This window comes from Lonchura striata, chromosome 14, assembly GCF_046129695.1.
Source record: "Lonchura striata isolate bLonStr1 chromosome 14, bLonStr1.mat, whole genome shotgun sequence".
Taxonomy (NCBI): Eukaryota; Metazoa; Chordata; class Aves; order Passeriformes; family Estrildidae; genus Lonchura; species Lonchura striata.
In genome coordinates this window covers 18249941-18265160 of record NC_134616.1, presented here as the reverse complement: position 1 = coordinate 18265160, position 15220 = coordinate 18249941, and the positions used below count along the sequence as shown (strand labels likewise).

The 15220-nt window shown below is 49.9% G+C and overlaps 1 protein-coding gene across 7 annotated transcripts in view; it reads right to left on the bottom strand.

Moving 5' to 3' along the window:
* Positions 1-1827: 1827 nt before the first annotated feature.
* The window catches only part of GABRA3 (gamma-aminobutyric acid type A receptor subunit alpha3), a 118182-nt gene continuing 104789 nt past the window's right edge, over positions 1828-15220 (bottom strand). For all 7 annotated transcript variants that reach the window (XM_031504823.2, XM_031504822.2, XM_031504826.2 and 4 more), the window contains 3 exons: positions 13661-13813; positions 11520-11731; positions 1828-4158 (listed from right to left, as the gene is read on the bottom strand). In XM_031504823.2, the coding sequence (XP_031360683.2) occupies positions 3829-4158; positions 11520-11731; positions 13661-13813 (695 nt within the window). In that variant the 3' untranslated portion in view covers positions 1828-3828. The remainder of the gene's footprint in view (positions 4159-11519; positions 11732-13660; positions 13814-15220) is intronic.

Here is a 15220-nt window from a genome sequence, read left to right as displayed (position 1 = left end):
GTGTTAACTGGGAGGGAAAAGTCCTAATTTGAGTCACTGACAGTTTTATAAAAAAGAACATTATCTTCTCTGTGATGTCTGCTGGCAGGAGATGTTAAACCACTTATTTATAACTATCTTCCCAAAATGCTTTCCTGCTTGGAAGCCAAACTAGAAATCCTGTTTGGTTTGTTGTCTTTAACCAAAGGATGCTGGTATTTCTGCTTCCAGCTGGCAGAGAGACTCAGAGCCCATGCCAGGCTCTGGTTGGGAATAGACTTGGCTTTGGAGGCGTGCTCACACAGCCCAGGAAGGCAGCCTTCACCAGGCACCGTTTTTGGAAGAGCCAGCAGATGGGTGTCACGGGCAGCCAGAGCAGGGCAGGGGCAGGGACAGAGGGGAGGGACAGGCAGGGATTCACCCCACAGCTCAGCAGGATTGCACCACCACAGGGAGGGAGCTCAGGAGCTGCCCCACTGCTCTGTGCAGCCCTTCAGGGAGACCCAGCCCCTCTCCTGGGCATCACCCCCCGGCACTGAGCCCCCCTGGCCTGGGCAGGCAGCAAAGGCAGCCCCAGGGTGCTTGGGCTGCTGAGGAGCTGATGGTAAAACCTGACACCTCACTGTGCCCAGCTCTGGCCCCTCAATTTGTGATTGTGAATGTGTCCAGAGGCTGGAGAGGGGCTGGGAACACAAACCCTGTGAGGAAGCACTGAGGGAGCTGGGGGTGCTCAGCCTGGAGAAAAGGAGACTCAGGGGTGACCTTGTCACTCTCTACAGCTCCTGAAAGGTGGCTGTGGCCAGCTGGGGTTGGGCTGTTCCTCAAGGCAGCACTGACAGAACCAGAGCACACAGTGTGAAGCTGCACCAGTGGAAGTTTAGGTTAGATGCTGGAAAAAAATTCTTCACTGAAAGAGTGATTTGGTGCTGGAATCATCTGCCCAGGGAGGTGGAGCTACAGTCCCTGGACATTTAAAAAAATCCTGGACGTGGCACTCAGTGTCATGGTTTAGTTGATGAGGAGGTGTTAGGTCATTGCTTGGACTAGATGATCCCAAAGGTCTTTTCCAACCTAATTAATTCTATGATTCTGTGACAATTTTATGAAGAGCTCTACAAAGAAGGCACTGACAGAGAGTGACATGGCTCTTGGGGGAAAAAGGATTTTGGAGAATTCCCAGGCTAGCAGAGGAAACCACCTCTGCAGCAGGGCCAGCTAAGTCAGCTAAGTCATTGGATGCAGCATTCAAACTTGCTGTAATTCCATTAGTAAACACAACATGCTCTTTGTGACCATTTTATTGGGTTGGCTTTGCCTGTTGTAGGGTTTCTATTCTGTTCACTTAGGCCTGAGTATTATAGTGACATGAGTGTTTTATGAGATACTCTTCACCTAGCTTATTTAGGAAAATGTTTCCAAAGCAGACAGCTGTAGCCCCTGCCACTGCAGAGCCCAGGGAGCAGAAGGGTGGCAGGAAGGGAACTCACTGCTGGGAGTGTGGGGGGTGCCTCGGGGCCGAGGGGCTTGGGGACACGTCCAGGCACTGATGGGGCAGCTGGGGTGTCACAGTGGGGTGGCTGCAGCAGCAGCAGGAGGCCCAGCAGGCAGAACCAGGTGCCAGAGAAGCCAGATGTCCTCCTTGGCCAGCAGAAGGGCTGGGATGGTGCTCCCTCCCCTCTTCTCCTCCACCCTGGTGCTGCAGGCAGAGTGGGAGAGCTCCTGGGTCTTCCCACCCACCAGGGAGCCCCTGGGGATGAAAGGCACTGTAGAAATGACATGGTTTGGGGTGCAGATGCTGAGAGAGGGTGTGGACAGAGCTGGTTTCCTCAGCAGCAGTGTGTGTATGTGTGTGTGTGTGTGTGGGTTCTGGTTCCTCCTTCCTGATGCTGCCAGCCATGTGGATGTGCCTATGGGCTCAACACCCTGGGACTGGCCTAAACATCTCCAAACTCCTCTCCAAATCTCAGCTGCGGGCAGGGGCAGTGACTGCACTGCTGCTGAGCCAGGGAGGTTGGTAAGGGACAGGCAGGACATGCACCAGTGCCACCCATGCTGCAGGACAAAGTGCCCTGGCCTTCCTCGCTTCATCCTGATGCTCCCATGGATATTCCAGGTGGGGCAAATCCTGTGCCTTGTGCTCAGCCCTGTTCCTGCACGGGCAGGGGGAAGCTGAGGCTGGCACAGGGGCTCAAAGCAACGCTGAAGGCATCACCCTGGGCATCCTGGGGCCTTGGCTTGGCTGCATGAGCCCAAAACGTGCTGGGGGCAGCTTTGGGGGTCAGAGGGAGGCCTAAGGAAGAGGGGTGCACCCCTCTGTGGCAGCAGGACTGTGCTACCCCCAGGAATCCTCAGGCACGGGATGTCCCTCCTTGTAGGAGGACAGTGTGCCCACGGATCCAGGGACAGACAGCTTGGATGTCACCACTTTGTGCTGCTGCTGGGAAGGGGACAAACACTGGTTTGGGTCCACTGTGGTGGCCAGGAAGGGACATAAAGCCTCTCTCCAAGGCACTGGAGAGCTTTCCTTGGCAGAGTGTGCAGTGTTAGACTGGGCCTTCCCTCAGTTGCTTTGTGGATGGCACCTGGCTGACGTGGGACAGCAGTGTCACCCTGCTCCTCCAAAGAGCCCCTTGTGCTGTTTTCCCGTGGTGCTGAGGATGCACCAGGTCACCAGGGGCAGGGAGAGTCTTGGGGACCTCCTGTCCTCCCCTGGCTCATCCCCGTGGCAGGCCCCACAGGGAACATCCTGCACTTGGAGCAGGAATTTCCATGAGCTGACCCAGGAGGAGGGAGCTTCCCTGCCTAAACCCACCTGAGAGCACTGAGACACCAAGGAGGGCTGCTGGGCCAGAGGAGGATGAAGGGGAAGCTGGAAGGGGCTGGGACAGAGGGGTCTGCTAAGAAGGATGAATGGATGAGGCCATAAGAGCAAGTGACAGGACATCCACTCTGTGCTTTCCAGTCCTGATGCTCACAGCTGCCATCTCCTCCAAGGCTTCCTAAAGCTCCTGCCCTGACTTCCTGACTGATGCTGGGAAAATGATTTCTCTGGTAGCAACCACACTTCCTGCTAACAAGAATTGCCCCAAGATGCCAGCCAGACAAGACCTTTCTGGTCTGGAGAGACAAAACCAGCTGGATTTGGTGATGACAGACAGAAGACCTGCAATACCTACAAGATGCTGCCACCCCAGCAATGGCTCTGGGGACCTCAGCAGTGGTAGGACTGCCCCAGCAGGCACTGGCCCACAGGCTGGCCCATGCCAGGCTGCTCCCCTGTCCCCGCAGGTGACCTGCTCACCTGCACTCACAGCCCAGGGGCAGGAGCCAGCAGGAAGTGCCAGGCCCCGAAGAGAGCCTGGCTGAGTGACTGGCACACCCTGCAGCCAGGTGTCAGAGCATCCCCCATGCCAGGGCAGCCCTCCCAGGGGAGAGGAGCCCCACTGCAGCAGCCCACAGGGACAGCATGAAATGGCAGAGGCATGAAGACCATGGGGACCAGGTGGCAGAGGAGAGATGGCAGCACAGGGTGACTTGGTGAGATGGGTGACAGCAGATTTAAGATGTTAGAGGCACAACTTGTTATGATCCCTTATTATTTTTTTTTTTAGCTTTCATCATAAAAGTAAACTAAACCAAAGGATATATGGGATTAAATTAAAATCACAGTTCTGTTTTTACATTATAAAAGAGTGACATAATAATAATAATAATAATAATAATAATAATAATAATAATAATAATAATATCAAATGAACAATGACAATTAACCAAAACAAGAAAAGAAGAAAGCCCTGGAGAATTCCTGCTGGGATGATGCTCACTGATGGAAGGTTTGTGTGACCTGTTTCATTGTTTGGGGATCATTCCCTTGATAGCTGACTCCCGGTTCACATAGGTGGCCCAGTAAACCAAGTTGAAAATGGCAAAGAGGACTGGGAAGACGATGCGGGACATCTTGTCTACCTTGCTGACGCTGTTGTAGGTCTTCTTGCTCTCGGGGAGCTTCTCCTCCAGGCGGGGCATCTTGGGGGGCACGCTGGTGGCAGTGGCGGTGGCAGCAGCGCTCTTGGCGATGGTGGGCAGGCCGGGCTCCTTGGAGATGTTCAGGGCGTAGGTGGTGCCAACGATGTTGTAGGTGTTGTTGGTTTTCTTGGCCAGCGCCACCGGCTCTTTTTTCTAGGGGAGGTGGGAGGGGAGAACAAACAAGAAACAAACAGAGCTGAAGTGGCAGGCAATGGCACGGGGAACGTTTTGGGCTCTGAGTTTACCTGCTCGTCCGGGCGAGAAGGTGGAGGAAGGTGTGAGGAGCAGGAGGCCAGGAAGGGAGGAATGCACCTTGTGAAAGAAGAATGGCAAAAAGGAATGACACCCCGTGCGGCCATCCTTGGGGAAGAACTGGATTTTCTGCTTGGCTGGCTGCTTCCTGGGTCAGGTGAGAGGAGGACACAGCACACAGGATTACAGCTTCAGTTTATTTTTTGGGGGCAAAAAGTCATATTAAGAGTATGGGCAACAGCGTTGCAGTATTTTTGCATCATATTTCAATGCCTTGAGCTCCTCACAGGAACACCTTACGATTTAACAAAATGATGTTCAGATTGTTTCCGGAACCCTTTAGAGCACCTCATGATGCACCCAGGTCAGATACAGAACGGATGGAAGGCGTTTGCACCAACCAGGATTTGTGGAATGCTCAACACAGCCCTACAGGGCAGAGGGAAGCATTTCCTCCTGCCTTCCTGCCCAAGGGATGCTGAAAATCACGGGAGGTGATCCCTCCCACAGGGCTCTGGGGACAGGATTTGTGCTGCAGTGAGGACAAATTGCAGAGAGAATGGCACGAGAGGCTCCTGTGATGTGATGCACTGAAGGATGAGGGTGAATGCTGGGGACAGACAGCTCAGGTGTTCATGAAGATGGGTGGGCAGGAAAATGGACCTAGAGGGTCATGACAGGCCTTGTCCCTACTCTGGGGATCCTCCTGCTGCTGCCAGGGCCTGAGACCAGCTGCACTGGGTTGCATAAAGCAACCCAAGGCTACAAGGTGGCCCCTGAATGAAATCTGCACTCAGGTGCCCCACGGGTGCCCCCTGCTACGCCAAGAGCCAGCACCAGACACAGCAGTGCCTCATGGTGGGACTCTGGGCTCTAAACTCAGAACAAGGTGTGCCTTTGGATGACTGTTTTTTGCTCAAAAGCAGCTGAAACACAAGATGAGGCTCATCCAGGCATTTCTCAGGGCTGCTGGGCATGGTCATGCATGTTCCTCTGAGAGAAGCACTTCAGGAGGAGAGAGGGCAGCCAGCAGGACCTGGCCCTGTCCTCACACTGCCCTGGGAACTGGGCAGCACTGGGAGCTGGAAGGGCCAGATCTGCCCTGCCCAGCCTCTGCTCTGCAGACACTGTCCCAGGCTTTTGGCTTTCAGTGTTGCACTTCCATTTTAAATGCGTCTACAGTCACCATGGATATTCCTGGTTACCTTAGGAAATGAATTTTCCACAAGGATTTTCAGAAGCTCTAAAAGCAGACTTCTGTGCATTCTTTAAACCCCTCTCCAATAACACCACAGCCAGGAAGCCTTGTAATAATGTCAGCAATTACAGAAATTAACTTTTTAGGAGGAGGTCTAGATGTCTTCAGGCTCCAGACCAGACTAAACCACTGTTTGGACCATATTCCCAGTATTTTATGGTCTTTAACAATTAACTGAGTCTGGTTCTGCAGTCCTTAGAGCCATGTTAATGCATTCCCTTTGCACAGCAGGTGAACTTTTCCTGCTAAAGAACTGACAAAATGCAAGTAAAGGGCTAAAGATCCTTCGCCTATTAAAACACTTAAATACGCATAAGTAAGATTACTTATTAACACAGCTACAAGAGGCAATAAAATAATTAAAAATCAGTAATGAAACAAAAAACAGGTTGTTGTTTGCAGAACGTGATTGGCAGTGCACTGTGATTATCTTAGTATTAATCAGCCACGTTATTCATTAGAGGAATAAGATGAATATCAGTGACATGACATTTTCAGCCTGGACAGCTTTCCTGCCCCAGAGTTTGGAAAGTGGATCCATATGAAAATAGCTGGAATGGAGTAAAGTCAGGAAAATCTGGGTGCTGTGTGGGGTGACAGCGAGCTGCTGCTCCCAATAGTGTGACCCAGAGACCCCAGGCATTAATTTGGGCTTCCCTGGACCTCAGATCAGGATGTTCAGGAAGAGCAGAGGCTTGGGAATCTTCAGCCAGGGCTTTCCCCAGCTGCCCATGGATCCTCACCTGGTCAGAGCTGGGAGCACCCAGGACACCCACGCTGCCTACCCCAAGGCATGCCTGTGCCCTCCCCGTGTTCTGCTCCTGAGATGTCAGAGAAATGGTTCAGCCTGTCTGCTGGGCTTTATAAACAAGTTTTTTAGGCAAGATTTTGACAGTCAAATAAAGCAAAACGTGCTTGTTGCTGTCAGCTGCAAAGTAGCTACCCTGCACCTTCAGCTGTGAGGAATTCCACATCCTCCTGAAACAGAAGGAAAGAGTGGATAAACAGGAGAAACCCCCACATTTGCTTTGAAAACTTGCCCTATTTAAAACATCTATTTTGCAAAGCAGTTCCTGCACTTACAGCCCCATTGAGGCACGGGGAGACTGAATTGCTGCACAAGATGTCCTTGTGCTGGTTTCCTGAGGGAAAAGCTGTGGAATCTGGTGTAGAGATAAATCTGTTCCCTCGATAGTGCAGTCTGACAAGTTGTTCAACAACACACACACTGGAAAATAATAGTATTTTTTGCTAAGCATTCTTGTCTTCGAGCCTCTCTGCTGAGGAGCTAACAACAGAACACCTAAATGATGGGAACTACTGCTTCTGTCTATGATTTGCATGAGATTTAGTTCTCTGTACCTGCTCCCTGGCAGGAGAAAATTCGCATTGGAAGCACTATGCCTTGACAGGCAAGCCTGAAAGTCACCAGTATCTGCAGAACTTGGGAAATCCAAGTATTTGCCACTTGTCATTCTAGAGAAAAGTCACTTTAATGACCCCCAAGGAGCTCCAGTCTCTGACATACCTGTATCCCATAACTCAAAGCCCAGGAGCTGCAGTTGCTGTTGCAGCAAAGGGATCACTCCTTTCTCACACCAAGCCAAAATTCCTCCTGCAGCCTGCCAGAGACTTGATCGTTCAGATTATATGGGACTGCTCCCAATGATCTTATGCTCCCTGGATCACCAGACAATGAGTTTGGATGGTTGGATGGATTAAATGATCAGCCCAACACAGAGTAATGAGAGAAAAGAGGGTGAAGTGCTGCTGAAGAATGATTCATGGACTGTAATGAAGGTGCTGAGGACATAAATCACTGGCAGTGTTATCACAGAATCCATTAGGCTGGAAAAGACCTCTGGGATCCTCATGGAAATCGTGGAGATTGCAAGTGCAAAGAACAAAGGACACATGGGCAGCAGAGAATGACCAGCAGGGAAAATCCCAGCAAAAACATATTGACCGTAGTGAGGCAGACAAAAACCAGAAGGGTCTGAAGCATCCTGAGCCCTGAAGACTTCAACCTGGTTGAAAATGATGGCCTGTCAAGGTTGGTTCCTTGGTTCCTAGTTCCTCTAGGATTGGAACAAATGCACCACAAATGGAAAGAAAGAAAGGAAAAAGAAAAATTATTCCCAGGGGAGCTGCATCAAAGGGCAAAGTTGAGAATTGCTGAAGAGTGAGCTGCACAAAAAGCCAGACTTTACCCAGCCAGTAGAAAAGGCACCTCATTCATGTTTTCCTTAGCAAAAAGTACATTCAAAGCCTGGACCTAACCTCACCATGCACTGAAGAACTATTGTCTTATGACAAAAATAGAGATCCAGGATTATTGCCCTATCCAAAGCATGTTCTGTTTTTATGCATCTGACTGCAGATACTCGTACTGGTTTTGCTGCTTTTGGACACCCAGAATTTCAGGACAACATCATTCAGGCACAGACACAGAGCTAGATCAGGTTTTATGCACAGACATGGCATTGCAGGCAGAAGTGGGTTTAAGTGTCTTCCAAGAATCCAAAGCATCTTCCATCCTGAGGAACAGACAACACTTTTTGTGGTAAACTCACTGGTAAATGTCATCCTTGCAGTTTCCCAGCAGCAAAGTCACCATTGCTTGTTCTCTCTTTGGATCCTCACTGTCACAGCCACTCGGGAAATTCCCTTGAGGTGGCCTTGCTTGTGGCTGGGATGGTGGATGGAGCTCTCTGTCCACACACAGCCCTGCTGCCCTGGAGCGTGTGGAGTCCAGGGCTTCCCTCTGGCTGCCCTGGCAGGTCTGGGACCCTGGCCGGGGTCAGGAACCCCCCTGGACAGAGCCCCCAGAGACACTGGCTGTGATCTCTGTCCATGGAAAAGAGTTTTCAGTCTTACAGGATCAATTACAAGCTCTGAGTGTTTGATATCAGGAATTATTAAGTGTGGCACGGGTGCAAAAGTAAAATTTTAGGATTCTAGATTAAGGGTCCAAAGGGGACAAGATGGAGGAAATTGGGTGTGCCTTGTCCTTTTTCTCCTTCTTCATGCCCTCCATGTCTCACTGTGGTGTTGGCATTTTTCTGTTGGTTCAGGCTGGGGACACACTGTCCAACGTAGGTGACAGATATTGGCACGTTATTGTAAATGCAGCCCAGGGAGTTTCTGGTATTGAATGTTTGTAACATCCCACTGAGGGCAGAGCCCCACACGCTGCCCTGCAGGACAGAGCTGGGCAGGGCAGCAGAACATGTGAGAGATAAACAGAATAAACAACCTGGAAACCAGCACAGACCAATTATGGTTTCTGCTTTGGCAGTGGGGCTGAGAGACAGAGACTTTCTACACTCGCAGAATCATCAATACCTCAGATTCTGACAGGAGTGGATCCTTTTTACAAGGTATTTTGAGGATGATGGAGGTCGGGAGCTTTGCTGGCTACTGAACCCACTCATCTTTCAATCTCTTTGGCCTCTCACTCATCTCACACCTCTCTGCCATCTCACACCTTCCTCCCGATGATGTTTTATTTTTAAAAATCACCTTTCCTTTCCTAACAAGTTTTCCTCTTTGGACCCAAATACTGCTCTTCAATTTCATCTGCACCTCTAGGCTGGTTGCAACCACTTTACCATACAGAACGAAAATAAACTTTGCAATTAGCAATTAACAATTACTGATGGAAGGCTAGAAAGGCTTGAAAAATCTTTGGGTCCAAGAAACATTAGTAAAACCTTATCGAAGTGCAGGCTAAAGGGAATTTTTAGTGACATATATGGTGATACCTGCCTGCTTTTCATTGGAGAACTGCAGGGAATGTGCAGAGTAGCTCCCAGCTAGAATCAACTGTGGCTACAGGCAGAACATCATCATGATTTTATGATGCAGAGACCAGCAATTCACCAAGATCAGCCCAGAATTTTAGATTCTACCTGAAAAAAACCCAGGTTTTCCCATCTAAACCAATGGTTTGCCTGAGGGGGAGAAAATGGGGGTTCATGTCAGCAACCAGCAGCTTTTCCATGGTATGATTTTGTCCAAGTGGGATGGGAAGCATTGCTGCTGCCCACAGTGATTTTTTTTCATGAAGTCAAACCTGGAGTGAGGACCCTTGCCATCACACCAACAAAGAACATTGCTTTTGGCTGGGGAGAAGGATCTCCAGAGACCAGGGCTCAGCCTGGGCTTCCCACTGGCAGTTTAACTCTTGATACAAAAACTTTAAAATGCCAACAGTTGTTCTTCTGCTTCTTCTTCCTTTTGTGGTTTCAACCACCTGGCTTGTCAATTGTTTCAAGAAGAGCTAATTAAAGGCTGAAACTGAGCCAATGAGGCACCTCCATTGTGTAGCAAATTCACTGCTCGGAAATACTCATTGGAATAAAGATGAAAAGCAAATATGTTGACACATCGTATTCCTAAGCTCCCTGAAAGCCCACCACTCTTCAGGGAGCTCTCTTGAGCTGCAGAGACTGGGAGTGAGTTTGCTTCTTCAGGAAAGATCAGAGATAGCTTGAAAAGCATCCTCAAATTCGGAGCCCTTCCTGATTCTCCACGCTGATGCCAATTGCAGCAAAGCCACAGAGAGCTCCCCCTCTGAAACATTCCTGGTCCTGCTTTGTTTTCTTGTTTGATTATCATGTGCAGGAACATTCTGTGTGCTCTTACCCTATTGTTTCAGCACTGTTAGTCTTGTGGTGCTGGGTCAGTGAATAAATTGAGGAACACGCTGCTTCTAAGATAAACTGCAGCTTTTGAGCCTTCACTGCTTTTTCCACCCAGTTCACATAATTGCCCAAGGCTGTGTGAATCCTGACTTTGTGCTGATTTGCCCATCCCTGAAAGGGACACTACGGCTTTGAGGACCTGTCCTGACTCTTCACTCGTGCCAATGACTCGGAAAAGGCTTCTCTCATCTCTAGAGGCCAGGTTAGCATCACTGTTCATGGTGGAAGTGGAAGGCCATCACCTGACCCCCTCTGGACGCATTCTGCCATGAGTCTGTTGCTCAGACCACAGCTGCAAAAGCAAACAGATAGACAGAGTCCAAGAAAGACAAGAGAGAGGCATCCAACACCCAGTGATGGCTCTGTTCACCTTCTTTGACCTCCACACCAGAGAGATGACTGGCTGCTGTCTTCCCAAAAGTTGCTGCAGTTCTGTCAGGTGTTTAACATACAGCCCCACAACAATTTCCAACAACACATTAAAATGCAAAGGAGAAAAATATAAAGGCTCCAGAACCAAGAACAAGGACAAAGCTGATTTTAAAATTGATTCAATAAATATAAACAAGGAGCAGCATGCTACAGTAAGCGATTTCTCTGCGCAGCCAAGATTAAATCAGTTCAGAGGGAGGGGGGCACGAGCAGGGGTAGCACAGCCTGTCAGGATGAAGCTGCCAGAGAGGCTGATCCCGAGCTGGGGGTGGGGGAACGTGGGTGATGCCAGGCATTAATCTGCTGCCAGTTGGCATTTGGGATTACTGGCTTCCCACCCACCCTCTGTGCCCAGCTCACAGAGCAGCAGCTGCTGGCAGCTGTGGGCAATGGCACCAGTGTCAGAGCTGGACAGGGGACACGGTGTCCTGGGGCACGTTTGGGTTTTTGGCATGCTGACAACATGGAATGGGGTGGGAGGGCTGGGTTGGGTTGGGTCATTTGTTTGGGAGGGTTGGGTTGGGGTTGGGGTTTGGGTTTGGGTTGGAAAGAAAAGGAAGGAGAGACAGGACCACCAGCGGCGCAAACCCAAAGTATGGATGTTGCCCTGGCAAACGGCCGTAGAGAGGGCAGAGAAGAGCCAGCAGCCATGCCTGGGTGCTCCCCTGCAGCCAAGCACACTGACCAGCCCCAGCCCATTCCTCCCACCCCTCCAGAACCGCTGCAGGCAGGACCTGGGCTGGGCACGCAGGGAGTAGCATCCAGCCTCCCGAGTGCTGCGGGGCTGCACGTTACCCACTGCCGTGCCTGGCACAGCTCCCTCGTGCAGCGTTTCTTCCCCACCCCCTCCCCCAGCCTTGGCTGACCTTCATCTCCTGGGCCTCCAGCACCTTCTTGCCATCCCAGGCCCAGCTGCGCTTGGTGAAGTAGTTGACGGTGGCGAACTCGATCAGCGCAGAAAACACAAAGGCATAACAGACGGCTATGAACCAGTCCATGGCCGTCGCGTACGCCACTTTGGGTAAGGAGTTTCTGGCGCTGATGCTGAGGGTGGTCATGGTGAGCACCGTGGTGACACCTGTGGGGCACAGCAGCACACAGGCGTGGGCTGAGATCGTGCACTCGTACTGCTTCTCTCGAAACTGCTGCCACTCCCCTCCTGGGAAGGCAGGAGCCCCTCCTGCCACGTTCCCGCTGCAGTTCAGGGAGGCTCGCCCGTACTAGTCCTTCGTGCAGCTCAGAGAACAGCTGAACAGGAGGTCAGGCTCAGAAAACCACAGCATGGCCTGGAAAGGACCTTAGAGACCATCTGCTTCCACCCCCTGCCACAAGCAGGGACACTTTTCACTACCCCAGCTTGCTCAAAGTTCCCTCCAGCCTGGCCATGAACACTTCCAGGGACAGGGCAGCCACAGCTGCTCTGGGCAATAGCTTGTCCAGCCCCTGCTCACATCAAGGCCAACTTCAGGTTCCTCAGGGAATTATTCTGGCTCAGTTTTGAGTACAATCAATAGCAAACATCTTCATTAGGATGAGATTAACCTTCCCCAAACTCCAGTGACTAGACCTCTGCTCTCCATAAGAGTCCTAGTTCACTTGCACTGCATTCCTCACCTGCTGGCAGGGTAAGGTGCATGATGCTACACCCAGCTCATGTAGAATATGGCATGGAGAAGCCTCTAGTTGCTTTTGCAACAAAATAAAAATAATAAAATAACACTGAAAAGAACAGCTAGATGGTTGTGAGCCTCAGGGAGGATCAGAAACTGGCCACTCATCCAACACAGCTCTCAGGGTTTTGGAAATACTGTCTTGTGACCTGCATGGATGGACACCTGGGATCCTGGGTCCTGCTGTCAGTGGCCCAAGCTGCCAGAATAAATGTCACATTGATTTATCTTAAACAAATGATCTGTTGCAAAATGCCTTTTACAGCTTTTTTCATTAAAGCAAGCAACCATTACCATCCATTTTCCCCAATAATGTGCTTTTCAATTAAAAATGCATTAAAAACATTATAAAAATATTGACTAATTTTCAGTTCCCTTAAGCCATACTCCTGGTAATTTAAGAGTTTCAATTCAATATTGTTGACAATACTTTCTGAGGGCCAGAAAAAAAAAAGGAATAAACAATTTGAGTTCTCATTATTTTCTTAATAGGAAAGCAAGGCAATTTGGGAGCAAAGACATTTGTCACACAGGTAGGTTTTAATTTTTCAGTCAGCTCTTGCCTACTCGATCTGAGCTGCTGCTTGAGGAAACTTATTTCCCTGCAATTCTCAGGATAACACAGAAGGGAATCACATATGATACCACATATCCCCTCTCTGCCTGGGGACTTTTGTCCAATATCCCCTCTGTTAAAAGGATTCTGCTGGGTAGTGTTACTTCCAGGATATACAATCCTGCAGCATCACACCTGCTCTGGGAGCCTGTGTAGATCCTGAACTAAAGGTCTTGGCAGGAAATCACAAAGCAATTCTGTTATTAAATGCTTGTAAAAGCTATTAATATATGTGCAGTGCCAGCCTGGCACTTTGCTTAGGTGAGAGGATCTGAAAGCAGCTGAAGGAAATAATAACACTATATTCACCATGCAGTTATGCTGCCTCAGCCCAGGAACGTGTTATGTGGAGCTGTGACCAGGGGCACATTAGCAATTTCAAAGGTAGGGCTTTAAATGCCTCCCATGTACCTATGCTCTGCTCTGCTCCAAAGCCAGCACAGATAAGCAGACACAGCCAAATGCATATAATGAGATGATCAATACCTTGATTACTGTTAATATTTATGGCTTGGCTTGTAGCAGAGACATGGCCAGGAGTATTTTTGCAGTGATTTGTGAGGAGCAGGCTCGCTGGGAAGACACTGAAAGCTATCCTGGGGAATGGCCAGCAGCTCAGAAATGCTGCTCAGGGCCTGGCACAGAGCTGCTCTGATGTGATTTCCCTTCCCCTCTCCCTTTCTGCCCATGCTGAGAGGAAGCCCTGTGGCCCCAGACTCACCAAAAACTGTGCGGGCAGGGACGGACTCCCTGTTGAGCCAGAAGGAGACCTGGGACAGGATGACAGTCATGATGCAGGGCAGGTAGGTCTGGATCACAAAGTACCCGATCTTCCTCTTGAGGTGGAAGTGCGTGGTCATGACGACGTATTCGCCTGCAGAGACAGCCAGGGAGGGATGCTGGCCCGGCTGGCCACGCCACACATCCACCCTGCACAATCCTGCCTGCAGCAGGATCCCGGGGCAAGGAGGGCTGCAGCAGGCACACACATGCCAGGTGTGTGCCCAGCACAGCCCAGGGGGCTCTCACATCACGTCTGTCCTTTCAAAACTCTTCTCTGAGTCTTCTTTCACTCGCTACAAAACGGGTGTGGGACAAAGGCAAGCCACTGTCAACAACTGGGCAATAAAATCTTTCAGTGTTTTACCCGAGGCACAAGGGGTCCCTGGGGTCTCTCCTGACCCTGCTTCCATCCCAGGGAGCCACGCTCTTGGTAAGATCCCTTAAGCCTGGGGACACCCTCACAGTGCTTTAATAGGATTGCAGGACGCAGGATTTTATTTCCTCTGACAATCCTGAAAATATCCCACCTTCTCTCACTGTAACCATCTCAAAAATCCAGGGAAGTTTTGTTGTTAAAGGTCCCACCTGTGAACTGAAGAGGAAGCTGTCCCTGTTTTCCCTTAACATCCAATTCCTCCCCACAAAGCTTTGGGTGTTTTGTTGGATTACTGTGCCTTTATGTTGTGAGCGTGGCTCTGCTAAATCTTTACACACAGGAGCCTTTAGCAGCTTTCTCACCACTCCAGGTTATTCATCTGTACATTTTACTACAACTTAAGTAGAGAGATGGGCCAGGTATTATGACATTTAGTTCCCTGGGCTCCCCACATTTCCCCAAGGGAGGTGAAATGAGTTGTTACAGACAGACACTATTAAAATCAAGTGCACCAGAGAGGAAATATCCTCAAATGAGAGAACTACTGGTGCATACAGAGGGAAAAAAATAAAAGGAAAAAAAAAGAAGAATTATGAGAGACACACATGAGGTAACAGAAGCTATCAGTACCTGGATTCAGGGGGAAAGGAGGAGCAGCAGATGGGAGAGAAAGATGATTAATATTGGTCATTAATCAGAGGAAACATTTGTTTGGGATAACCTTCTATTAGTTATGATAATATTTGTGCAAGCAGATGCAGTGAAAATCACACTGAGCATCAGTTGCTTTCGCCTCCCCTGCCTGCAGCGCTTTCCTGAGGGGTTGGAAGGGAATCCAAGACAAATGAACTCTCAGCACCACAAACCAGCTGGGCAATGTGGGGCAAATTTTCCACACAGATCATTTTTAGATGCTTGAGATCATGTCTCCTAAAGACTGTGGGCAGCAAGACTCTTTCAGGGGAAACCACTAAAAAACAACCTCTTTATGCCTCTTGGTGGCTGCTGAAGGTGTCACCAGCCGTATCCTCCTGGCTTAGGAAGTGCTGGGGTCCTGGGCTGCCTCTATAATTATTCCAAACTGTGGCATTCCAAGCCCATCTGATGCCAGGAGGAGCTCAG